This window comes from Medicago truncatula, chromosome 4, assembly GCF_003473485.1.
Source record: "Medicago truncatula cultivar Jemalong A17 chromosome 4, MtrunA17r5.0-ANR, whole genome shotgun sequence".
Classification (NCBI taxonomy): Eukaryota; Viridiplantae; Streptophyta; class Magnoliopsida; order Fabales; family Fabaceae; genus Medicago; species Medicago truncatula.
Genome location: NC_053045.1, coordinates 50,900,099 through 50,927,145, shown reverse-complemented (window position 1 = coordinate 50,927,145; position 27,047 = coordinate 50,900,099). Strand labels below are relative to the sequence as shown.

Sequence of the window (27,047 nt, the reverse complement as noted above, 5' to 3'; positions counted from 1 at the left end):
GTTTAAAGATAATTAAACAAACTTTGTTGTTTTTTTTTGTAAGGACTAAACTTAAAAGTTTTCAATTTTATAGGGACCAAAAACATATTTAATACAAAAAAAAAAGCACAAGTTTTTGGTTAATTAAACAAAGATTCAACTTCTCTGAAATGAGCAATTAAAAAAGAGTTGAACTATCCTTAAAAAATAAGTTGAATTATAAATTTGTGTGAAAAAATCAATTTAAAGTTTTTTTATTTTGAAGGAAAATCAATTTAAAGTTTATTTTTTACAAAAATAAATGATATTCAATTCATTCAAATTGATAGAGTACATCGATATAATGCAAATTCGTTAAAAACAAAAAGGATGAATCTGTGAAGAGGCTCACAATATCCATGTTAATAGCACAAAACGGCAAGGTACAAATGCCTACACATATGACTATATTTAAATCTTTGGAATAGTCATGTCTCCGGATCTGCAACGTGGATGACGTCAAAGTCATTGATTGGATCTGCACTGGATCGAAGTTGATCTGACAATCTGAACCGATCAAATACCTGAGAGAAACAAGAAAGAAAAATAACGTCGCATAAAGACGACGAACAAACCAACGTCGCACGAAGACGACGAAACCACAAAATAAAAAACGTAACAAATGTGAAAATCACTTATTTCAATAAAAGCAAAATAGAAAAACAAGTTAGATGAGTGATTTTGGGTCAAAAATTGACCCTAAATCACCCTTCCGACGAAAACAAGAAAGGAGTGACGGCTAGGGTTTAATCAATTTAAAGTTAGAAGCTATAATTTATAGCTTTTGCTTTTAGAATTGATTTTTACATACAAATTTATAGTTCAACTAATTTTATATAATATATTCAAACGTGAATTATTTTTATTGAGAACTATTTTTAACCAAAATCAATTATTTTCAATAAAAATAGTTATAATTTATGTCCGGTGAAAAATAACTTTTAATTATTAAATATAGAATCGATTCAGTATGATACATTTTTTTTGTCAGGGTGGCTTTTCCTTGGTAACAGCAAAAACACAAATCTAAATGTATTTAGAAATTGAACGAATGTATTAACGGTGTATTTTATTAATTAAATCATGTTTAGTCAAAATTAATTTAAATTAAAATTAATTTTACAAAATCAATTATATCAAAATTAATTATCTTCACCACACAACCAAACACACGCTTAAATTATCACATAATTATTCTGAATAAATTTCTGAACAGTTCTATCGTGGACAAAACCCTAAATCAAATTTATTTGAACACACGCCAATAAATATAAAATACTAAAAGAGAATTTATTTAAGTCACATCGCATAATTCTTTTCTATTTTAATTTTTTCATATGTGAATTGTATCCAAATAAATTTGATTTAAAGTTGTGTCCAAACAAAAATTGCTCAATTTCTAAAAGTAAAAAATAAAAAAATTTCAAGGGTAAGATAGACCGAATGTAATTTTAAACTATCAAAACGATATGTAAAATGAAACAAATAATTTATCCACAAGTGAAGTGTGTGGGAGTATTAAAATAATTGTCATTTTATTTGTCATTTTACCATTTTTTATCTCAAAATAATTGTCATCTTAAATATCAATACGACTTATATTATTTTTTCTTATTAATATAATATTATTTATTGAACTTCATCTCACTTATCCTCTCCGCTAATTGTATGTAATCAAAGGTATTTTAATAAATATATTAATTTTTAGGTTATTTTTTTTAAATAAGCATAATTTTTAATACATAATTTTTAATGCATAATTTTTAAAACTGCATAAAAGACACGTTTCAAAAAAAAAAATCCATGGAAACCTAAAAATAACATAGCAACTCTGTATGAAAAAGAGGAGGTTTTGTTAATTCTAGACGCAACCAACCAATAGGAGAGCACCAACCCATTGTGCAATAGATAAAGATGTGACTCAATTTGTATTCATTCAAAGCTACCTATCAATATCACGCCACGTTTGTTGGTGCCCTAATTCGCCGAATTTAGTAACATGGAGGTACCAAAAGTAACTCATAAACAATTGTGCCCATTACCCCTTATAGTCGTGGTGGGGTTAGGCTATTACATTTACACCAGTACAGTACATTGCCTCAGACATACACCTTCATATTTCAATAATCCCCGGCGATCGAGTCCAAACTTGTGGACCCCATTTTCATGAAACAACGAGTACAGATGGAGTGATCACAGCCATTGATATTTCTGTTAACTTATTGTTGGCTCCTACTTTTGTTTTGTACGGGCTGAAGGATGAGACTGATGAGGGAATGGCGTGGTGTGATTTGCTGGTTTCAACAGCCACATCGAGCTTACCTAGGTAATGTATGATTAGGTTTCGAGTGGATGAAATGAAACTATACTATAGTCACATGGTGCCATTATTGAACAACGTAGTACAGTGTTCACATAAAACTGTCTGGGAATCAGAAACCACTTTTTATTTTTTGTGGTTCTCATATTACCTTCATTTCTTTTCTTACTATATTTATACATTGATAAAAGTAGAAGTAGCTCCATACTTGTTTGGTCCATGGTTCAATCCTTAATTAATTGATTCATATGAAAAAACATTTACCAGAAGACGTCAACCTCTTTAATGAGAGTAAGTCTTCAATAGACACAAATATAGAACAGTCACGGGATCAAATAAATAGTGTTTGGTTACACACATAAATAAGTATTTTTTTAATAATAAAGATAAAATTGATAAAAAAAAAGATTGAATATTTTAAGGATAATCTTTTTATACGTGTGTTCAAATACTATTAACTCAGTCTTATAATCATAGAAGAATACATCCTTAAATAAATTACGATTATATAAATTAATCTTTATAGTTATGCACGGAAAATACTTTTAGTTTATGAAAAGGAAAATTTAATAATATCAAGTTTCAAAAAGGTCCCAAGATAAATGATTAATATCTAAAACCATAAAAAGTTAGGCATATTTATCAAATCAACCTACATTTCAATTTGGATAGAGTAATTGGAAATTCTAAGAAAATTAAACTAGAAATTTTCAATTACTCTATCAAAATTAAATACACTCTAAGCTTTAGGTTGTTTTGAGGAATAAAATATAAAAGCAAGGAATTGATTTGAACTTTTAAAAAATAAAATATGAGTGCATCCAAATCTCGTGTCCAAAATTGTGTGATCATACACAAGTTTCTCTTGATCCCTCATCTCTATTTCATATTATTTTATCCCGTCTACAACAACATCACAATGGGAATATCTTAATTTAATGGGTTTGCTATGTTTCAACCTACTCTAGCATGAGAAATTTGGCTGTACGAGAATTGATCTTCTTCTGTTTGGTAGGTTATTGTTATTAGACTACACATTAGGTTTTTGTTCAATAAGTCCTTTAAATGGCTCAAGTCGTAACTCTAAATCGACATTTTTTGCGAGTAAATTATTATCTGTAGAGTTTAATCGACAATCATCTACACATTAAGGAGTCCAATCCAACCACTATGGAACATGTAGGCTAATGGACCACATCTAAGTTACCAGAAACCAACACAGCAGATACCATGTGCTCACAAAGTGAGTTTTTATTTCATGGTCTATACTTCTACTATATTGTTAATTTGTTATAGTAGTAATTCGTCAAAGAGAGTCTCTTTCAAAAGTTGAAAGGCGTCGTTTGATGAGTCCAATAATCAATTAGATAAATTACACAAAATCTTAAATATACAACGCAAAGTTGCATGCGATCTATAAGATAAAGACATCGAGTCATTGACAATGTCCTTGTTGTTTACATTTGAAGGAAACAGAATAATAAAAATTGATGCAGACAACATGCTGATTATCTACAGTGTATTGCTTGTTATATTTAGACACATGGGAAGGTTTCACTCCATATATAATTATTAGAGCATTTGAAGCCAACCAAGTTTCGACACACTAAAGTAACTAGAATCTTGTAGATAGATTTTGCAAGATCATGATATAAGTGGTATGTCATGGGGGATCCTATTCTAAATATGGGTGCTAAGTCTTATTCTTAACAATGATTTGGCTACTAACTTGGTTGGATTTTTCCCACATGTAGTTTTTTTAATGCTTCCCCACATGTAGCTTAACCGTGCTACTATGGAAAAAATTTCTTTAATTGTGGTATTAGGCAGAGGTTAGCATGAACTAATAGGGGCTTAGTTGTGTATAGGGGTTGGTATCTTTTTGTTATCTATCTTAAACAGGAAATGCATGTTCTAGAAGCTCCTCACAAGTGCCATGCAAAAAAAAAGATGATAGGCTATTTTTTTATTATCTTTAATGGCTATTATTGTATTTTTTGAAGGGGCTATTATTGTATTTTACCATCCTAGTTTTATTTACAATACATATTTTATTGTGTATAATATATATCACAATAGTTGATGGCTTGATGCTCATCAAGTTCTTGAAATTATATTTAGTAAATATATGAGGAGTATTGTTTTTGGTTACAATATATATATATATATATATATATATATATATGAGGAGTATAATCGACCATTTTTTTTTTAAAAAAAAAGAAAATTATTTCTAAGAATGATTATCAACACACTCTTTAATATATTACTATTGTAACACACTAGTAAGCAACTACGGATCTATAAATACATTTTCACTATAGCTAAACAAATAGTACAAAAAAAAAAATTATATTTTAGAGACTAAAATATCGGTCACCATTTCATTCGCTAAACATATTAGTAATTGATTTTTAATATTTTTCATATTAGTGGCCGGATTTTCGATTACTACTTCCGCCGATAAACCTATTATCGACAAATTTTCATACTCTAACTACTGAAAATTCGGTTGCTAAATAAGCAATTTCTATTTTAAATATATATATATATATGATGTGGCTATAGCCAGTCTAGACTCATTAGATTTTCTACCTTCATCAAACCTTAACATAGAAACCAAACAACCCCAAATCTCAATGATGGTTGATTTGATTCCAGGGTTGAAGTGTTATTTTCAAGTGTTCTGTTCAAATTTAATTTGTATAGATTGAATCTCTTATCACTGATTTTATCATTTTGTTCTTTTGTTGTTGCTCGATTTGGATAGTTTGTTCAAATTTTTCCAAAAGTTTATAATCTAGACCTTTAAAAAAGGATTTGACAATAACGACTAATGAGAAAATAGAGTAATAATAGTTTAAACAACCATGATTAATTTTACATTACACATGTCCGTACAACATCAACTTTTTTAACTGCTAATTTCACTAATAAACAACCTCTAGCACAAGATGAGCAAGAGATTTTGGTAAAATACTTAGAACACAAAAATCATAGCACTCACCCAAGGGATGCTATGAGATACACCCAGGCCACCGAACCAAAACAAAAGCACCAAGACTAACAAGGCAAAGAGGCGAAAACAAACAGCGCCCCACACACATGTGGCTAACAAACAAATAATATCACCTATTAATTTGTTTATCAACTTAGGAGTCTATTCTAAAAAAATATATATATATCTAAGAAAATGAATTTCAGCCACCAACATTACTGCCCTCAGCACCATTGACTGCTTCCTCTTCCAACTGCATGCTGCACGGCCAGTCGAACCCCACAGTTACAAGAAAGTTGTTATCATCGGGGCATGTTCTAGCACCATGAGCTCAAGGAATGCATCAACAATGGCGTGTGTTATCCGATCATCAAGTTTAGCTTTCACATGATGCGTAAAATTAAATCTTCATTCTCCCATAAATAAATAAATAAAAAAATATCCATTCAAGTAAAAATAAAATGTTGGTTGCACGCTGACTCCATCTAATGGTTTAGGGATTCATAACAAATAAAGCAAGGGTCTGTTATAAATAAATTATAAGTTTCACTCTCAACATCCCAAGTTGTAGCAGTAATAAACCACCCGGTTAACAAAAATAGCTAGCTAAAAACACAGTTCTTGGTACTGAATTGAGTACTTCTTGATACTACATTGAGCACATTAACCTTCAATGAAGACTATCAGCCTATGACAATCGGCTGCTAACCCTTCTACAGAAAATGGACACAAGAAAATCTTGATCAACCCCAAGGAAGTCCTTATTCATCTACAAACCATAGATCAAAACTACTAAGAAGCTGAGCTTTTATAACATACTTTAATACTTAATTCTTCTAGCCTGGTGGGATAGCAGCTCGCTTTAATGACCTACACCGATTGTAGTTGGTGTAGGTTTTCATTCGATGTTTTGCTTTTCCCTTGCTTCATTAGCTCTACAAACTCCTTAAAAGCTGCATTATCAACCAATCACAATAGTGGTTATTGTTCGATTCCAAATTCAAGTCAATGCATAAAATTGTAAAAGCATATTGGATTCAACAATTGTATCCTACAAAACGCATAATCATGCTCTTGAACAGATAGATAGACAGATGATCACACCAAACTTCTTTTAATAAACAGTGCAAGTTTAAATTCTCTCACCGTTGTCAGAATCATGAGGTCCAGGGGATGCTTCAGGGTGGTATTGAAGAGACACAACTTTTCGAGCAGGGAAAGCAAGGCCAGCACAACTACTGTCGTTAAGATTGATATGAGTAACCTCTACTCCTTTAGGCAGTGTAGCAGGGTCAACCGCATAGTTGTGGTTCTGCCAATTTATATATCAATTTTTTTATACAAATGCCATGAATAAAAAGGACAAATACTAGATGAATGAAAATATTTTTCTTGACAAAATATAATAAATGACATGGAACACTTCTATCTCCCCTAAAAAAAACGAATACAAGCTATCTAAATTGACTTTAATTTGTTTCAAAGACATGATTGGCACAACAAATATAGGACTGCCCATGATATTTGCACATCAAACATGTTGTCCGTGCCACCAAAGATGGCTGATCAAGTTGATGCCCTTGAGGGACGAATGGCAGCGAAGGAAGATTCCGTGCGAAAACAATGGAGGAGTTCCAAAACTCGATCTTGTCTGTAATCAAAAAGATTATTGGACACCAAGTAGTGTTTCTGAGACCACGATTGCAGAGGAGGTAGCTACATAATAGAAGATAGCAGTAAAGGAGGTGGAATTGCTGCCGTTTGACGGCTGTGATCCCGTGGGATGGATCACGCGCGCAAAACATACTTTGAGAGTGCGCACCCTCAACCCTCAGAATCAAACCCAGGCAATGAAGCTTGCAAGTGTTTTTGAGACTGAGTTGTGTGATGCCTTGGTTCATCGAGGCAGTGGAGAATCACGATTAGGAAGGAGATTTAAGTAATCAGATCTAGGATCAGGTGGAAAAGGTAATTTCGGGTCTAGTAGAAGAAATGGATCTGGCCCGGGTTTTAATCCAGGCTAGAGCAAGCGAAATAACGGGTTTGAGCCTGCGATCAGTGGCAATCAAAACCGGCCCAATCCGGGTCAACTCGTGTACAGTTGCTAATTCCAATTTTGTGCGACAGGGGAGAGAAGACGCGGGAGGTGGAAACGACTTCCATAGCAAAGGAGTTCGTCATCTTCCTTACTCATAACTCATGGAGTGCAAGGACAAGGACGCCTTTGTTTCCCACTGCAGAGAAAATTTCCACCCCCTTCACTAATGCACAGAGAAGCAGCTGCCTCTGGTAATTCTCAGCGACGACAAGATGGTGAATCAAGAGGGGGAAGTGACTGTGATTGAATTGAAGGAAAATGACGAAGAAGCTACAGTAGGGGTGCAATTCTGTGATGTTGTAGGTGACTGGAAGGAAACAGAGTCCAGAATTCTTTCCCCAACCCTTTACTTCTTGAAAGTACCATGAAGGGAATGTCGATGATATTCATGGTTGACACTGGGGCCGGTCACAAATGTAGGCTACTTTGCAACTTCCAGTAAACCAAAGTAAGGCGACAGTCGTAAAACTGCGGAATAGAGGTCGTGTCATGGCTGTTGGGAATTGTGAGGTTCTCGAAATTCAAATTGAAGGATTTTCCACCATGGTTGAGGTCTATGTCTTAGAGTTGGAAGGCAGTAACGTGGTTCTGGGATAGGCTTGGCTGCACAAACTTGGTAAGGTAAGGTTTGATTGGGATGCAAGGGCAATCCATTTTGTCTGGAAGGAGGAAGATGTGACGCTGTAATGTCAAGATCCTAAGGGTCTGTTTGGTGCGCAGGATAAGCAGACAGGATATGATAAAACTATCCTATCCTGCTGAAATCCGGTATTTGTTGCACCAATAGGAAAGGATAATTTAAACCCATTACTTATCCTATCCTATCTACTCTGTTATTTTAATCCTTAGTTTTTGGTGGGTTGTGGACCTGATAGGATTACTCACCTAACACACATATCTTCTTTGCTTCTCTCCATTCGGTTTCTCCTCTCCAACTTTCTCTCTCCCACTGTGTCTTCCTTCTTCCTCTTTCACACGTATTCCGGATCTCACCCTATTTCCAACTCAGTTTAGTAATTTCTTTGTTCGAGTTCTTAGTTTTTTCGTTCCAATTATTCCAGATCTTGACCCTTTTGAGAATCAAACCTTTTTCATTCCAATTTTTTCCAGATCATGACCCTTTTGAGAATCAAAACCCTTTTCATTCAAATTTTGTTGTTCCCACTGTTTGTTTGAGTTTTGGGTTATGGAGTCTTCAAACTCAACATTTATTATATTCTTTGGAAATACAGATCTACCCACTTTCTGTTTTTTTTCGTTCAAACTAAGATTGGAAATATGGTGCTAAGCTTACTGTTTGTTTGAGGTCATTGACTGCTTGGTTGAAGAGAAACATATGGCAAGACAGTATGCAGCGATGAAGCCGTTTGCGTTTGGTTTGCATTTTTTTTTTTGTCGAACCTCTAAATAATGGAATCTTTCATATTTCATATCATGTGAGCACCCAAACACGTGATAGGATAGATGTCTATCCTATCACTATCATATCCTATTCTTATCCAACTCTCTATTCTATCCTATCATGTGCACCAAACGGGCTCCAAGAGTCGGGGAGTTAAATAGGAAAAGGAGCTTAATATGGATGCCATGAATAAAGTGAGGCAGAGAAAAGTCATCAAGTGTAAAGGGAACAAGCAAAACATAAGATGGGAACCTAGAGTATCCTTGAAACAGCAAGCTTCACATGCAAGCTTTGAGGACATAGCTATTTCTAAAGGAGGTTGTAATGATAGGACACCAAGAGTTAGTTAGCATTTTCCTTGTTTTTAGAGGGATATTCTGTTGTGAAATAAGAGTTAGTTACTATGTCTGTTGCAGTTAGTTACTAAGTCAGGTAGAAGAACAATGTATGAAAAGAGAAGAATACGGAGAGTGAGGTATTTATGTATAGTAATTTGAAGTTTGTAAGAAGACTAGTTCTCTGGTAGGAGCTATTGCTCTGGAGTAGGAGTTCTTATAACTCTGGTGTAGTTTTCATCTTTCTTTTTCAGTCATCTACCATTGTAAGAGCATGAAGCTCATCATTTTCAGTTAATAAATTCTCAGTTCAGAAATCTAAATTCTAGATTCAAATGGGTTTAAGTAATTACTATGATTATGGCGGAATGCTAAGAAATAAAAGTGCAAAAAAGAATTTCGTTGGTTTGCATACCTGAGAACTAATTTCAACACGACCAGTTCGAAGGTTACGAACAGGATGATTTCCTCCATGGTGACCAAATTTCATCTTGTAGGTCGTGCCTCCTAAAGCCTGGCCTAGCAATTGATGTCCCATGCAAATCCCAAAAACAGGCACCTTACCAATAATATTCTTTACTGTCTCAACAGCGTAAGGAACAGCAGATGGATCTCCAGGGCCGTTGCTGAAAAGCACGCCATCTGGATTTAACTTCAAAGTTTCAGAAGCTGGCCATGTAGATGGCACAACAGTGATTTTACAGCCATAAGATGCTAGCCGCCTAAGTATATTATGTTTGATTCCAAAATCGTAAGCAACTACCTAAAATTTCATTCATCAGTACAAAACTTAGTTTTAGCTACCCAAAATTCAACAAAAGGGAGTCAGGACCAACAGCCTACTGTACTTATAAAATAAACTTACATGGAAAGTGTCTCTAGGCCCTTCACTAGAGCTAAACTCCCATTCTTCTCTTGTTCTATCAATCCATTCATGTGGAGATTTGCACGATACTCCACTTATTAGATCAATACCTGCAAAAGTGAAACAGAAGCCATATAATCCCACCAGTGTTATCAATCGCAGATTGAAGAAAATAGCAGCAGTTTGTTCAAATTTCGCTACACTATAGTGCTTTAGTGCTATTTGACAACACTTCGTAGTTTGAACTAAATCGCATATGGCGGAACAAAAATAGTTCGTAAAAATTTGCTGCACAATAGTGCCACTCTTCAACAACACTGAGTTCCACTTTTGAAAATATTTGTATAATCTCCTCCAATATGCATATCCTTACCGACAATATCCCATGATTTAGACATCTGGAGCAATTCCTCGTCTGTTTTGGAATTGTCGGTGCTCAAAACACCAATAAGGCTTCCATCTTCTCGTAATCTGCGTGTGATTGCCCGTGTATCAACATCATCTGTTGCATCACAAGACACCGTCAGTGTCAAGAAAGAAAAAAAAAACTGAATCTTGTAGTCTACGCAAAGCGTAATTTTCTTGTTATAACAACTCTTCACATAAATTACTTACAAATTCCCATGACATTCCTTTCTGTTAAGTAATCGCCTAAATCTTTCTCGCATCTCCAATTTGAGGTGCTGAATAAATATCCATAGCAAAGAGACGGGAAAATAAAGAGTGTAGACTAAAATAAAGTAAGTTCAATCAATGGAAAATATTTCCAGAGCATGAGAATAAAACCTGATACTCAAACTTCTAATTACTAGACCAGAAAGAAAGCACTGCGTTGATTCCTCGTCATCTGACAGACAACAAAACAAAGGTGGTTTTTAAAACGGCCTCGAAACACAAGGATTCAGGTGAGAATTGAATATAAATAGATACCAACCAAAATTTATGCCAGTATTCCCAATATGCGGATTTGTCATGAGAACAAACTGTCCAGCATAACTAGGATCAGTTAAAATTTCTTGATACCTGAGGAACACAGACATAACAAATCAAAAACACTCAATTGGGTAAAAAACAATGCAATAAAACAACAAGAGAATAGCCTATGATTTATGATTTGACTTACCCAGTCAATGATGTATTGAAAACAACTTCACCAACTTGGGTTCCTGAAGCACCAAATGATTTAGCTTTCCAAATTGAACCATCTTCTAGCACAAGTCTAGCATCTGAATTTTTCCATGGCCTTTCTCCATTACCTATACATGCATTTATTTGTTTGTGTAAGCTATGAGTATTACCGGTGGAACAAAAAAGAGCACGGAAGGTTACCAGTGGAACATCTGACAGAGAAAACGGAAACTTTTGAAGCAGTGTGTGGCGATTTGGAACCAAAGCAGTCATTGAGAGATAGGGTGAAGGCCAAAGCTTTTGTCGCCATTATCTTTGTTTCTTCTTGCTGGTAACACCGATGCAGAGAGATGTCTGTGAAAAAAACCAAACCAGTGTTAGCATCCATGCACCTTGTTTCCCCTTTACCTAGGTTTTTATTTTCAATTTGTTCTTTCCCTTTTTTTAATTAAAAAAAAAAAAAAAACTTTCTAGAACGTGGTCCCCATGCATGGAGTGATTGTCCTGAAAAGCAAGTTCCCAGTTAGAGGTGGATATATTGTTTTGCCGGGCCGGGGCAGGGAGGTTGAAGAATATGTGGAAACAGAGTGGCAGATCTTGCCTAAAATATTGAGGGAGCGACAAAACTAACCAATGCTTTTAATGCAAACTATTGAACTAACTGTAAAACGCAGATAATAACAATTGCACAAACTACTGAGACTGGACAGCTCTTTGCTTTGACTGATGAGAGACCAACATGCATTGATGTTATGAGTACGACTGAAAATTCTTAATAGTATTGCTTCCATTAAAAAGGGCTTAGAAAGAAAGAAAATATCACTATCTTTGCAACATGACAACATTTATTCATCAAAGCAAAATATTGAAGTAACGGTGAAACACAAATACTAACTAAATGCAAACTATTAATAAAAATGCAAACAATTGAAAATACAAATAATAACATAAAACACCAAAGTGTAAACCAGTCAAATAAAGCTAGGACTGTTGAACTTGAAGAGAATATTAAGCTCGTAAAAAGTGGTTTGTGTTTCAAATGTTCAAACTGCATGAATAGCCTTTCAAGATTAGAGAAATATCTTACATTTTATTTCATTTTCCATGTACAGAGAAATTTGATAAACCAGTTAACTATTCTCTTTCTTAGCATAAAAACTATTGAATACCAAAGTAGCTCTTGATTTTCACCAAGTTCCCCCAAATTTTAGATTTATAGGTTCAAGTTTCCCCCAATTTTTAAGCAAGCAACATAGAATGGTTTTTAATCAAAATTGAATTGAATCAAATGAAGATAACAATTGACAAAAAAATGTGAAGTGCAGACAGACCTGAAGAAGGGATTATGGAAATGATGACAGGAGGAGAGGGGCGGCGCCGTCGCCGGTGTCAGGGATGCGAGCTGCGAGAGAGTGGGGTGATTAACAGAGGATTCGGTGATTAACAGAAGAAGCGCGGGGTGGGGCTGGTTGAGAGGGTATGAAAATGAAATGGATAGATAACCTAAAAGGGGGTATTTCAGTCATTTCCTATATATGTTTTCGTTGTTTTAATAAGTTTTTCTTAAGGGATTTTAATGAGTTATTTGTAATTTTCCTTCCTTAAAAAAAAAGAGAGAGGGAGTTATTTGTAATTTGTGATCCGAGGGTGAGGAATCTTTTATGTTGGGATGGGGATGGGGATGGGGATGAGGGAGAAAGTTTTCTCAAGAGTAGTTTTAGGATGGGACGGGATCATACCACTCTTCCATAGAGCTGGAGAATAATTCTCATTCATGCACCATTAACATCCCTAATATGGATGCACCATGATTTTCATATGCTCTCAAAGAGATATGCCCCTAGAATCAGGTCGGGTAAAGACCAAAATTGCGAGGTTGAAGTATCTAAACTCTAAATGTTGTGGTTATGCTTTGTGACTTTGTCTTTTGCAACCTTTTCTCTGTATTTGCAACCACATCTTGATTATGTGTTGTCAGCCTGAAGAGAAAAAAAAAACAATAAATTTCTATAAAAGAAATAAAGACAAGATAGTTTCCTATCAAAATTGATCTTGCTAAGGTGTATGATATGTTAAGTTAGGATTCCATAAAAGTAACTATGTGTAAACTCATTTACCAAGGATATTCATTAATGTGAGAGGAGTGTTATTTGAACAACCAATTTAGTGATAACTTATTTGACAATCATATTTTACAAAGAAAAAAGTGGTATTGACACGGAAACCATAGCAATAGAGAGATAAAGTAAAAAAATAATGTGAGTATAAGAGATAAAGTTGTTGCAAAAGTTGCCACTAAATGGATGTTCAAATATCATTTCTCTTAATGTGATTATGCACTCAATGATGTCTCTTGAGAAAAATGTCAAGTGAAATGGAGATAGGTCCAATTTCTTTACTATGACCAAAGACATAAAGGAGGGAGATTCAATCTCTCCTTATCCTTTTGTCGTGTGTATAGATAGGCTTTCCAATTTAATACCGGAGGTTGTGTCAAAACGGTGAGCAAAAGGTGTTGAGAGCTCGTAAAAATAGAACGTTAGTGTCACGTCTCATGTTTGTCAATGATTTTATTATTATTTGGTCAACCTATTGAAGATCAAATACAATGTGTGGTGGAAATTATACAAAGAAAAAAAAATTGTTCCATGTCTATGCAAGAAGGGAACAATGAGAAAAATTGTATGTTGTTTGTGAAGCATGTGAATAGGAGTACCAGACTTCAGTTTGTCCACGTGTTTGATTATCAAGAAACTAATAATTTTATAAAGTATATCGAAGTTCATTTTACGGATAGGGCTCCTGAAATAAGGAGTTCCAATATTTGATTAATCAATTTAAAAGTAAACTTTTGTGTCGAAAGCTAATCATTTTTCATTCGCTTGGAGAGTAACTCTTGCAAAACCTGCTAATGAAGTAGTTTTGACGTTTCCTGCGATGACTTGTCCTTGTGTAAGGTTGTTTTGAATCAAATTTAAAAGTTAAAAACGTCTTCTTTTTTCCCCGGGTATGACGATAATGATAAATGCATGCGTTATGTGAAACGGGACGTGGCGAATAGGGTCTTTGGAGATTATAGGAGACCAATAAGGTGTGTCTTTTTAAATTAACGTTGGAATTTGAAAGACACATGCAACTTTTTTTTGGGCAATGTCTTAAGAGCCGTATATGACCAATATAATTGGGAGAGTGACCAAGTTGAAGCCACAGTTGTAAACTCATGCTTGTTGAAAACGTTGGTTCTAGTGTGGCTGTAAATTGAGCGATTCTCATATTGGTTAATTGGAAACATTGAGAAACTAGTGTTTGAAGTGTTGAATGGATTGCACCAAGCTTGAGAGTGATCGGTTTGAATATATATTCTCAACCAGCTGCATAATTGTGTTGTGTTTGACTTACTAGAGAATAATATCGAAATTTAGATGTTTTGAAATATTGACTTCGTAGGGAATTTATTTACAATATATAGGCCATTATTCATCCTAAATTGGAATTTGGTATGGACATTATAGTATGGCTCGATGCAGCGGTAGAAAATTTTGCGTTGTGTCTGGTTACAAAGTAGTTTTAATCTGAACGATGAATGAATGCGAGTTTGGAGGATTAAAGTGTTAGAACGACTTCATAGTTTTATTTGGTTGATGAATCATGGCCAGTTGCTTACTAATTTTAGGATGTATCACTTGCAAGTAGGTGATCCAATACTTTTGGCATTGCGACGATGTTCTCAAAATTTTGACATGTATTTATACCATGCTTGTTGGTATAAAGTAAAAGCTTTAACATGTTGATCTTCATTATAGTTTCCACATATTTCGTTTGTGTGTAGATTCACTAATAATTCATATTTTTAGATGTTTTTTTTTTTTTCTCTTCTTCTTATACCCTCTATAATTCACTAATAATTCATATTTTTTTGCACACGCCATCTTTTTTCAATAAATCTGTCGTGTTATCTTTCTCCTAAAACAAAAAACCATATGTTACTTTCTCTTTTCTAACAACTTCATTGAGTATTTTATTGTACATCACAAGCATTCTTTTATCTTGCACTAGGAATTTTTAACAATGATTTTATTTATAGAATTTTAACTTTTTGCAAAACTATTATTACAAGTAACAAAAATTTTGTTGAAAGGAAGTATAAGTTTCTAGATAACAAAATAACAACCCTTATTAAAAAAAACTTGAATTTTCGAAATAAATAACATCAATCATATTGATTGAAAAATAGTAAATAAGACTAATTAAAAAATGATATAATCGACAAATCGTTCCTTTTAACTATTAAAATGACAGTTAAATAAAAACATTACTCAAATTACACTTAAAAAAGAACCGTGTGATTATTTTTAGGGAAGTATTGTGGTCGTTGTGATGTGAAATGACAATTGTACTATATAATTTTTAAAGTTAAAATGCCTTTTTTTTTTTTTTTTACCAAGAATTGTGTTATATATTGTTGGTATATATATTTATAAAGGGTCTTGTTAACGAGAGTCACCAGGACACTCTTTAAACATTCTAAAATAAGCAGTTATTATTTTAAAAAAATCAAATATTTCAATTTCCAATGCATTAATTACACACATTTTTATAAATACTTACTACTTGTGATCCTTAAAGAGTGCCCGGAGGCTCTCGTTAATTAACATTTCCCATTAACAAATAACGAGTAGTACAAACATACCAGCAATGAATTGGTCAAAGCGACAAGAGACTTATGATTTGTTTGAGAGTTTTGAGGGGAGGGAAGGTGTAACACCCCGTTACCCAAAAGTAATTAAATAACAATTAATTAAATATCAGAGTTCAACCCAAACGGGCATGCTACACTACGTTTCAAAATTTATTAAATAGAATATAAAAATCCATTTATTAAACTCCAATGAAAACATCATTCAAACAGCAGCGGAATGTATTCAACAAACATCAACAACAGTTAAATCCTCCAAAACAACATCTGGGCATAAAGCCTAACAACAAATTCCACCATCATAGGGCCATAACAACAAGTTCCAAAATGAGATACATAAGGAATGAAATACAACAATTAAAACTCATCCCGAATGTATCAGAGCCCTAGACACGACATTGAGCCACCACCGACTACTCAGGATCACCTGCAAGTTACCCAGAGGAAGGGCAACATTTTCAAGCAGAAGGGGTGAGATTCACAACAATAGGATATAGATATTAAAATCTTCAATTGAATCTAACACCCTAAAACCATCAAATACATCATCTTGCAAATATGAGTAAATAATTCACAATCAACAATAACATCATCGAAATCCATCCATCACAATATATAATAAATATATGTATTCATTCAACAACATCATCATCATCAATGTGGCGACTACAACTAAGACTCATGCAAATGACATGACAACACTGCTAAGACAACACCTTAGACTCCTCAATAAATGCAAATATGCATGTGGTACCAGACAGGACCGAAGCCCTCACCGCTTTTGAATGGTTAAAGCATTCATCAGGACCGTAGCCCTCACCGCTGTTGAGCAACTAGTGCTCCAGAACATGAGTCATCTCTGCTGTTTATGCATATGCAACGGACCTACTTGTGTATATCTACATACAACTTGACCATGCATACATACTCCATATGACTCCACTTAAACAACATGTATGGTTAATAAATAAAGCATACATTTCAGTCATCAACAGCAACATCCAGTAAAGATCCAACCATCCAGAAATATGCACAATTAAATATAACTATGCTTAAAACAACAACACTCGATCACTACCATTCATGCAAGCAAAACAGCACTCAAAACTGGGTCACTCGCCTCGCGAGCACATCTGCTCGCTATGGCGAGTTCACCAAAACTGGTTGCTCGCCATGGCGAGTTCAAGGCGAACTTGAGGCGAGTGAAAAATAGGTGCTCTCGGGAATTTGACATTTTTCTCACTCAAACCTCAATTCTAAGCTCCCTATTCATCTTTTTAACCTAAAACTTGCTCCAGTCATCATTAAAGTCATTTATGCATATTAAACCATCCCCAAAACATCTTATAACAACATTTCAAAAATCAGGTTTTGATCTGGCTTGCTCGCCACGGCGAGTTGGTCTGCTCGCGAGGCGAGCCATGATGTTGTTCACTCGCGAGGCGAGCGATGAACATCAGCACGGGCAGAAAACAGGTTTTTCCCAAAAATCCCATTTTTCTTCCATTCACTCCCCAAATTGATTTACAGTTGTGAGTTAACTTACTGTATGCACTCAGAACCTATTTCTAACATCAAAATCATCATTACAACTCCAAAATCAACACTTCACCATAAAACCCCAAAATTCCAATTCTCACCAAAACTCTGTTAAATTCAAATTCAGAAATTAAAGTCTATACTACTGAAGTAAACCTCACCCTTACCTTAGAATTGCAGAAAGAAATGCACAGCAATTTGGTTCCTGGGTTCTACTTGCTCTTCTCTCCCTTCTCCCAAAACTGTCAGTTCTTACGTACAACTGCTTCTGACTCTATTTTCTAACTTCCCTCTTACTTAACTCCCTTTATTTTCATTTAACTCCCTTTAATTCTATTAAATATTAAATAACTCGCCAAACTCCAAAATAATTATTATTTCTCACTTAATCAAATAATATTAAAATCAACCATATAATAAAATGTATCACACCACATAAATCACCAATATTAATTAAAATCACATATAAGACTCTAATTAAATCAAAATAATTAAATATCGACTAGGGCGTTACAGAAGGGAAAAGCTTTGGGAGGACAAAAATATAAGGGAGAATTAAGAAATACTTTCACAATTTTTGAAAGAGTTTCTTTTAGAGAGTGATAAACTAATGTTTATGATTAATATATTTTTGATTTTAAGAATATTATAATAACATACATTAAATTTGAAGAATTCACATAAACCTTCTCAAACCTCCTTAAACCCTCCTCCAATATAATTTTTTAGTTATCTCAAATGAGGAGGGTTTTATATAAATAAGCCCTCCAAAATCCCTCGTCTTAATGTTCTCTATTTTTTTCACTTACGACTTCCTTTTTTTCTTCTTCTTCTAAACCTTCCATTCCCTTGCCCTTCAAATTCGCAAACAAATCCTTAGACCCTCATTAAGTATGTGGTTAAACGTTTGATTTTTAACTCATATGTATAAAAAATCTTGGTTGGGAGATTATAATGCACTCTATATGTCCCATATATTGTTTGACGAATATCAACCATTTTTAAGTAGCGATGAAAACTTTGTATAATATTATAATTAAAAAGTTTAAGTTTTAAAAGAATTAAGCTTGAGCGAAAATTATTTCATCTAGTATTGTTATATATTTTTTTGGTTCAAGTTTAGTATTGTTATTTTGGTTACTAGATTTTAATTTAGATTCAAAACTTTTTTTTTTTTTAACAAGCCAAAATGAAATTATATTACCATAAACGATAACAATCTCTTAGCACAAGGTGTGCCAAAAGGCCACTATCAACAAACAAAGAGAAACAAAGTAACAAAGTCAAGAGGAAACAACCTCCGGTGATTAGCCAAAGCCCAAACAAACCATAGGACTTGACCACCACATTTGAGTTCCAAAAACAAAAGTGGCATTTTTATCTTTCAGCCACGCTAAAGATAACAACTTAATTTTATCAAGTAATCTAGGAACCTCGGTAATCACATTTTTAAACATACGATTATTACGCTCATTCCAAATCACCCAAGATGTCAGAAGCCATATTAATTGTAAAAAAGACCTCCTAGCTTTGCCGAAACCTGACATACTAGTGAACTGCACAAAGTGATGAGAAATAGTGTTGGAGTCAACCCCAACACAACCTATCCAGTCCGCACCTGCTCCCATAAAACCGCAAAAGACGGGCATGAAAGAAATAAGTGATATGTTGTCTCAATCATACCACACCCTGCCACACACATAGCAGTGTCTAACTGTAAGATACCACGTGCTGCCAAATTTGCTCTCGTCGGTAACCGATCCCTAATGAGACGCCAAGCGAAGATCGAAATCTTCAAAGGAACCTGATGATGCCAAACCAAATCCAAAGCATTATCCCTGTTGGGATTGACAGTCGCTGTAAGGACCTCATAAGCACCTCGAACTATGAAACCTCCAATGGGGTCAGGAAGCCAAACCCAAGAATCTAAAATAATAGGAAACAAAGAAACATCAAGCAGTAAGGCCCTACACTCCTCTAATAAACTCTCTTCCCACGCCCACAACCTCCGCCTCCAACTCCACCCCTCCCCACCTCGCAACAACCCCAAGGAAAACATGTTAGCTACAGAAATATCTTTGTTCACAGCTAAATCAAACAACCTCGGAAACAACTCTCTAAGAGGCACTCCTCCACACCACCAGTGCTGCCAAAACAACGTATCAGTCCCATCACCCACCTTCCTACGCACACTATCACCAAACCAACTACCCCCTACTCCGCCATCCCCATCTCGAATCCTCCCTACCTCCCTCCACCAAGAAGAACAACTCCGGCCCCCCACCTCCAACCTCGCCATAACGGGCGACAAGAACACTATACCACAAACCTACTCTATCTACCAACATCCTCCAACACCATTTACCTAACAAAGCAAAATTAAACTCCCTCAATCTCCTAACCCCCAACCCTCCAGACTCCTTCGAAGAACACAAAGTATTCCAACCTATCCAAGTAAAAAAAAAAATTATTCAACAAAGATTCAATGGAAGAGATTATACCTGATGGAGCTTTAAAGAAGGAAAGAGCATAGACAGGCAAAGAAGTCAGAACTGCTTTCAAGAGGACTAAGCGACCACCGAACGATAAAAACCGGCTATTCCAACCTGACAGTCTAGATTTAATTTTATTCACAACAGGGTCCCAAAACGACAAACGACGTGGATTACCCCTAATAGGAAGACCAAGGTACATGAAAGGAATCTTGCCCCCTTTACAACTCAACACTGAAGCCGACTCAACCAACCAAGACTCTGAAATATTAACACCCACTAACAAACTTTTATTAAAATTCACCTTCAATCCCGACATGGTCTCAAAAATGACAAGAGTAGCACGGAGAGTCCGAACATTGGCCCAACTTTTCTTACCTAACAACAGAGTATCGTCAGCAAATTGTAAATGAGAGACTTCCACCGGATTAACCGTCCCAACCGAGTACCCTGTAAACAAATGATTGTCTACCATAGCTTTCATCAAAATATTCAAACCCTCAGCTGCCAGAAGGAACAAAAAAGGTGACAGAGGATCCCCCTGCCGAGTCCCCTCTTAAGCGGGAATTCATCTGTAGGACTACCATTAACTAACACAGAAGCTATAGCGGTACCAACACATTCTCTAATCCATTTCCTCCACAGCACCGGAAAAGACATGCATTGCAAAACCTCATCAAGATAACCCCAATCGACCGAATCGTACGTCTTTTCAAAATCCACTTTAAATAACATGAGATCCTTCTTAAACTTGCTTGCTTCATCAACAACCTCATTAGCAATCAGGATACTGTCCAAAATTTGACGCTTCTTTACAAAGGCCGACTGAGTATCGGACACGACACTGCCAATAACTAATCTCAACCTCATTAGCTAATAATTTCAAAACTGAATCTGGATTTAAAAAGATAGTTGTAAACCCATAAAAGAAAGATACACTATTTTTATTTTTATTTTTGACAAAGAAAGCTAAAATTGTTAGGAAAGTATATAATATTTTTGTTGAATAATTTGGGTTTAGGTTTAAGCCCTAACCATTTGCGTAAAAAAAAAAAAACCCAATTTGTTTTTTAACAATTTCTCATTAATATTACGTGTTAAAATATCCACCAATAATTGATAACACCGTGTTTTCTTCCTCCACTACGTAACCTTTCTCTATATAAATAAAAAAACACACTAACCCTAATTTAAATCATTCATTCACAAAATCAAAACCAAAAACGCGTTGAAGACGACTTTTCAAGGCGGCTCTCTCTCTTTCGTTATCCTTCGATCTCTTCATCGCCGGTAAGGCAATTCGTAACCTCTGATACCTTTCACGACGCAGCCACCGTCTAGTGTTTTCTTTCTCATCGGTTATTTTTCTCTTTGTTTTTCCCAAATTGGAACTGTTCTTCATTGATTGTATTGAAAAGAAAAAAAAAAACAGAAACAAGCTTTTAATTGATTTTAATTTTAGTTTTTTGTTCCGATTGTTGATTGTGATTGTGTGAATTTCGTTGATTCAAATCCTTGAAATTAGGGTTTGAAAATTTGGGGGTTTTAGGGTTTTAGTGTTTCAGTTGGTATTTTTCTCAATTCTTTTGTGCTTGTTAATCCCATGGCGGCAGGGAGACAAAGTGTTTTAGGGAAGAGAGATTCTTACAATTACAAACATGGTTCCGTTAAGGAATTTGATTACTATAAGAATGATTCTGGAAAAGAGGATAGAGAAGAAGGTGAGATCCTTGTTGATGGTGATGAAATTTTGCTACCTTTGGAGAAGAGAAGAAAATTCTCTCCTGTTGTATGGGATCTGGCTGAGAAGAAGGGGAAGAACTCTTCCAAAGATGGTGTCACAAAGTTATACGTGGAAGAACAAAGTTCTGAAGGTGATGATGTTTTAAGTGGATCTTCGAAGAATTCGTCTTGTGTGGATGAAGAAAGTGATATGCAGGGGTGGAACATCACAAAGTCGAAGTGGGCTTGTGATGATGATCTTTCACCGATGGCAGATGATGGTAAATACAAGCTCACAAAGTCAAAGTGGGCTTCTGATGAATTTTCGCCTATCGGTGATGATGATAAATACAAGCAACGCAGAAGAAGCTCAAGTTCAGAAGTTGGTGGTAGTTCTGATAGCACAATTACTAGATCCGATGTTGATGAAGATGTTAGTGATGATTCACCATCCGATGCTTATGAAAATAGTGGTATGATGCATGTGGAGAGAAGTTTTAACATGTGTCAGAGTTGCAGATCTGTGTCTGAGTTTGAAATGATTAAGAAGATAAATGAAGGAACTTACGGTGTTGTCTATAAAGCTAAGGATAAGAAGACTGGAGAAATTGTAGCATTGAAGAAGGTGAAGATGGACATGGAGAGGGAAGGCTTTCCAATTTCAGCTTTGAGAGAAATGAATATTCTCTTGTCCTTAGACCATCCCTCTATTGTTGATGTTAAAGAAGTAGTCGTGGATGATAATGACAACAATGACGGTACTTATATGGTAATGGAGCATATGCAGTATGACCTTAAGCAGTTATTGGAGTCTAAGTCGCAGCCTTTCAGTATGGGTGAGATAAAATCCTTCATGAAGCAACTTCTTGAAGGTGTCAAATATCTCCATGATAACTGGATTCTCCACCGGGATTTGAAGACATCTAACATTCTGTTGAATAAAGATGGGAAGTTGAAAATATGTGACTTTGGAATGTCAAGGCAGTATGGAAGCCCTCTGAAGCAATATACTTCTCTTGTAGTTACACTATGGTACAGGTCAGTATCAGTATAATGTTTTATAATTTTGATTTATCACTTCAATTATCTCTGTTATGGTTTATGATTTTGTGTTTGTATTCTGTGCAGAGCACCTGAACTTTTGTTGGGCGCTAAGAAATACTCCAAGGCAATTGATATGTGGTCTCTAGGCTGTATAATGGCTGAATTAATTTCCAAGGAGCCACTTTTCAAGGGCAAAACTGAAGTTGAACAACTTGACAAGGTAAATATTACTTAAGTCAACTGAATATTTACTTCCTTTTCAGAATATATTTATGTTATTACTTCATCTTCACAAATATTTATAATATAAAATGCATCTTAGTAACGTTCGTTTGTTTGTTATCTGTCTGCAGATTTTTCGAACTCTTGGTACACCAGATGAGAAAACATGGCCAGGATTATCCAAATTGCCTGGCTCTAAAGCAAATTTTGTTAAGCAACGGTAAGCTTGCCTATTCTATTATCATTTTTATTGAGTGTTTTATTTTTATGAACAACGGTACTATGTTTTTTCAACTCTGACGTGAAGTTATTGATATTGAAGGTGTAGTATGCTAAGGATGAAGTTTCCAGCCGCATCTTTCACTGGTTTGCCAGTTTTATCTGAGTCGGGATTTGACTTGTTGAATAAACTTCTAGCTTATGATCCTGATAAGGTATGTTGTTTATTATGAAATGATATTTTGCTGGCTTTTTGAGACTTTAATCCGAATAATGCAACTGAACAGAAGTTTATTATTATTTGCAGAGGATATCTGCAGAAGCTGCTTTGCGACATGATTGGTTTCGTGAAGGTCCACTTCCGAGATCTGATTGCAATCCAGTTTTTTCTTCATGGTAGTGCTAGTTGCTCAGACAGGTACTTATGCTAGAGCTGGATTCATGAAAAATCAAGACCAATGCCTGTGTTAACCTCACTTTTCCAACTTCTTTCCACATTAATGATCATATACTAAGAATGATGTGATTGTAAAACACAGTGATCGGCTTCATAGGTCTTTATTTGTTATAATTTGGAAGCGGCACATTGATGTACAGTGAGCTGAGAAGGTACGGTTCCTGATTTTTTATTGTATCAACATTCCAAGTACCCTCTATGCGGGGTAAAATATGTACACATTCCAGGATTATAGTAATAAATGAGTTTTTCCTATGGTATGTTCTTATTCTATGGCATCTGTTTCCAATTTTCTTTCTGATTGAGCCTTCCAATTGGGGGCTTCCAAGTTTTGTGGCTACTTTCTGTCCTGCATTTTTACTCCAGGAAATGCTCTTGAACACTTTGGGCACGATTGATGTCTGAATCATTGATAGCTGTTGTTGGACTTGCTAAAGAGTAAATCCATGTAGAGAAACATCATCTGCACCATGGTTAACAGGTCATGATGTTAGTTTTTGAATTTTATAGTTTTGCCTGGAAATATAATGATATATCATGCAAGAAAAAATTGTTAAATTAACTGGTGATTGAAAATGGATTACAAGGAAGCAGTTGAATGGTATGAAGAAATGTTGGAAGGGTTGCAAGAAGGATGGCAATGCTCCCTACTAAGCTTGGCGTGGCATTATTGCTCAATTGTGCCTTTCCTTCAATTGTGGGCTTCCTTACTTTTCTTATATGTATAATATTTATTTATTTAGTTATATTCTTCAATTCAATTATTATGAAAGTGACCTTGATGATTACATGGAATCTGTTTCAACTGGGTTTATCCCATTGTTCTGAATAGGCGAAGGATAACCTAAACTGAAAAAATTGAAGTATCTACGTTAGAACCTTCTGGGTGAACTTCCTCCACCGAGTTGAGAAATCATACCAATTTAATCCATTCATATTCATGTCATTCAATCCGACAATTGATCTTGTGTTTATGAACCCGTTGAATCAGCTCTTAAAGAAAAAAAATGAACCTGTTGAATCAGATAGAGGTTATGTTTCCCTACAATGTTAAAAATATAGGATAGGGTGCCATGCCGCTACTCGGACTCGAACCGAGATGCTCTAGCACTGCTTCCTAAGAGCAGCGTGTCTACCAATTTCACCATAGCGGCTTACTCGAAATCATAATAACCAACTCTTTAGTCAATCGTCGAGATTGAAAGAATCGCTTAAAGTGCACTATTTATTTAGTACATTTCTTTACTAAACATTTAGTATAAATTGATAATAACAAGTAAATTTAAAATTTGTATTTATTCGAATATCAAAAATATGAAAAAAATTAGATTCTATATATTTAGAATCTATTATATATATAGAATTAGATTCTATATATATAATAGATTCTAAATATATGTTCCATATTCTATACTAGTATTAGTATAAAATAATGAGTATTAAAGAATACTCTTTGAATCGAGCTAATTTATATTATTTCAATCCAACATTTTTATTTTATTTGTTACAAATTTTGATTTACCTGTAAAAATGGATTGAGCTAATGAAAAGGCTTTCAATGCTGTCCAATATTTTCAATGCTGTCCAATATCCCTTTTTTTCCAAAATTTTTTACGAATATTTTAAGTTTAGCTTTTTTAAGAAGGCTTTCCCTAAATAAAAGTATTTTTTTAAATAGATCGAACTCTGCAAGGAAGTCAGATCTAGATCGATTGGTGTATTCGCATCATTTTTGCAATCATTCCTCTTGTAGTTTTTACTCGTGCTTCCGTTTAAAACCAATTTGCGCTGAAAGTGTTGTATTTGTTGCATTATACACCTTTTTTATAAGCATGTTTTTTCGTAGAGAATAACAAACAACAATCGCTTCTTTCAAAAATAGGAAAAAGTCTGTCACATCTATCACGAATAATATTTCATTACTCGCTACTTTCAATATTAAAATCTACTTACGAATAATATTTCACTACTCCTTTCAATATTACAATTTTCGGCAACAAAAATCAACCATCTTCTCTTTGTTAGTTGGTAATCCGTCTCAAATATAAGCAAAGACGTTGCTGAGAAATTCACATCGCAGCAGAGGCTTTGGCATGTTTATTAGTGGTTGAGGTGGTTGAGCAATGGTGGGACATGGCCGGTGGCCAAACAATGGCCGGAAAGGTAGTCGTGGAGGTGAGAGTCACGTTCTGGCAGTTTGATCTTGGAGACTTTGAGTAGAAAGTTGAGTGTAACGGATTTATAGAAGATATGGTGAGACTTCCTTAAAAAAAAAAAAAAAAAATAAAAAAAAAAATATATATATATATATATATATGGTGAGACTATTAACCAACAACAAAACCATGTGCACGGTGCATAATCCATTTTGTGCACCTTAGTCATAACCTTTTTAAAGGATTTTATGTAAAAGAGATCTTCGAAGAGACGACAATGTTTAGCATGGACAAATTGATATATTTTCCTAACTTAGGTCAATTTAATAAGGGTTATTGATTTAATATTATTAAATATCAATGGATAGGATTGCTCTAGAATGTTTATCTAGAACTTGAATGAGATTTTAATATTAAAAAACTAATGTACACTTTTTGAAAGTGTATAAATCACCTAGTTTTTTTTTGAAGATTTATAGATTTGTAACATGTAGAAAACGGTGTTATTTTATTTTCCGTTACTATGTTGTTTTTCAGTCAAAATAAATATTTCATTTTTCTTTATTATTTAGAAAAACTTGATAAATGTTAGTAGTAGTTGGTAGAACAATATTTATTCATTCATTCGAATTTAACTTTTGAATCTCCAACAAATTTAACTCTTACTAATGATGACCGTAATAGCTATTTTACCAATAATATGATTTTTTTTGAAAGACTAATAATACAAATTTTGATGATGTAGATTTTATCATTTTTATGAACCATGTGATATTCATATAAAAAAGTATAACCAAGATGTTTTAACAAAAAAATTATATTTTTCTAAAAACATAATATTATTTAATTATACAAAGATTACTGTTTGAAAATGGAGTTGGGTAACAGGTGTTAGACTTTTCAACAGAGGAGGGTTAAAAAAAAAAAACATCTACCTGTAAATGAATTAGCCAAACAAATTGAGGTTAAATTATTATTTTTAATTAGGGTCTGATTGAAATATAAGAAAACAGAGAGAGTACATGTAATAACAGGTAACAACATAGCGGTACAAGTAAATAACACAGATAAAACAAAATTGATCTAAGATGGAGAAATTTAACAATTTTCCCATCCAAAAACGCGCCGATATATGAAATGTATGTTCTAAAAATGACTAACAAATTCTAACATATTGTGTCTGTTTGGTTGAGCGTTTTTGCTCACCAAACCCACATTTCCACTTTCAAACGTGACTTTATCACTCTTTGTGATGTTTTGGATATAATTAAAAGCAAATCTGAAAACGCAGGTTTGAACCCAAAACGTGGGTTTAGAAGAAGCCAGAAAACATAGC

The 27,047-nt window shown here is 34.5% G+C and overlaps 2 protein-coding genes across 5 annotated transcripts; one reads left to right on the top strand and one right to left on the bottom strand.

The window, feature by feature from the left end:
• Positions 1 to 5,759: 5,759 nt before the first annotated feature.
• Positions 5,760 to 12,660, bottom strand: LOC11407155 (carbamoyl-phosphate synthase small chain, chloroplastic). Of its 2 annotated transcripts, XR_005645705.1 has the most exons (12): positions 12,496 to 12,660; positions 11,366 to 11,518; positions 11,160 to 11,292; positions 10,971 to 11,059; positions 10,823 to 10,883; positions 10,652 to 10,719; positions 10,410 to 10,538; positions 10,037 to 10,146; positions 9,587 to 9,934; positions 6,483 to 6,648; positions 6,156 to 6,289; positions 5,760 to 6,049 (listed from the first exon to the last, which is right to left on the bottom strand). XR_005645705.1 is itself a non-coding variant. In XM_003608817.3 (11 exons), the coding sequence occupies exons 2-11, from the start codon at positions 11,472 to 11,474 to the stop codon at positions 6,207 to 6,209; spliced, it is 1,296 nt and encodes a 431-aa protein (XP_003608865.1). In that variant the 5' UTR covers positions 11,475 to 11,518; positions 12,496 to 12,660; the 3' UTR covers positions 5,760 to 6,206. The 2 variants fall into 2 exon arrangements, 1 of the variants encoding a protein (XP_003608865.1); XM_003608817.3 differs by having other exon boundaries at positions 5,760 to 6,289.
• Positions 12,661 to 21,079: 8,419 nt separating this feature from the next.
• On the top strand, positions 21,080 to 24,490 carry LOC11437311 (cyclin-dependent kinase G-2). 3 transcript variants are annotated; one of them, XR_005645586.1, is made up of 6 exons: positions 21,080 to 22,651; positions 22,742 to 22,877; positions 23,011 to 23,099; positions 23,202 to 23,313; positions 23,406 to 24,036; positions 24,150 to 24,490. XR_005645586.1 is itself a non-coding variant. In XM_039832520.1 (6 exons), exons 1-5 carry the CDS (start codon positions 21,495 to 21,497, stop codon positions 23,496 to 23,498), a joined length of 1,587 nt encoding a protein of 528 aa, XP_039688454.1. In that variant the 5' UTR covers positions 21,080 to 21,494; the 3' UTR covers positions 23,499 to 23,516; positions 23,638 to 24,490. The 3 variants fall into 3 exon arrangements, 2 of the variants coding, with proteins under 2 accessions (XP_039688454.1, XP_039688453.1); XM_039832520.1 differs by having other exon boundaries at positions 23,406 to 23,516; positions 23,638 to 24,490; XM_039832519.1 differs by having other exon boundaries at positions 23,406 to 24,490.
• The last annotated feature ends 2,557 nt before the right edge of the window (positions 24,491 to 27,047 follow it).

Coding starts and splice junctions, on each gene's coding strand:
- LOC11437311 (XM_039832520.1), top strand. CDS start 21,495: ATGGCGGCAGGGAGACAAAGTGTTTTAGGGAAGAGAGATTCTTACAAT. Junction 22,878..23,010: donor AAGTTGAACAACTTGACAAG/GTAAATATTACT, acceptor ATCTGTCTGCAG/ATTTTTCGAACTCTTGGTAC. Junction 23,314..23,405: donor TAGCTTATGATCCTGATAAG/GTATGTTGTTTA, acceptor TATTATTTGCAG/AGGATATCTGCAGAAGCTGC.
- LOC11407155 (XM_003608817.3), bottom strand. CDS start 11,474: ATGGCGACAAAAGCTTTGGCCTTCACCCTATCTCTCAATGACTGCTTT. Junction 11,060..11,159: donor TTCAATACATCATTGACTGG/GTAAGTCAAATC, acceptor TGTGTTCCTCAG/GTATCAAGAAATTTTAACTG. Junction 9,935..10,036: donor GGCCTAGAGACACTTTCCAT/GTAAGTTTATTT, acceptor ATGAAATTTTAG/GTAGTTGCTTACGATTTTGG.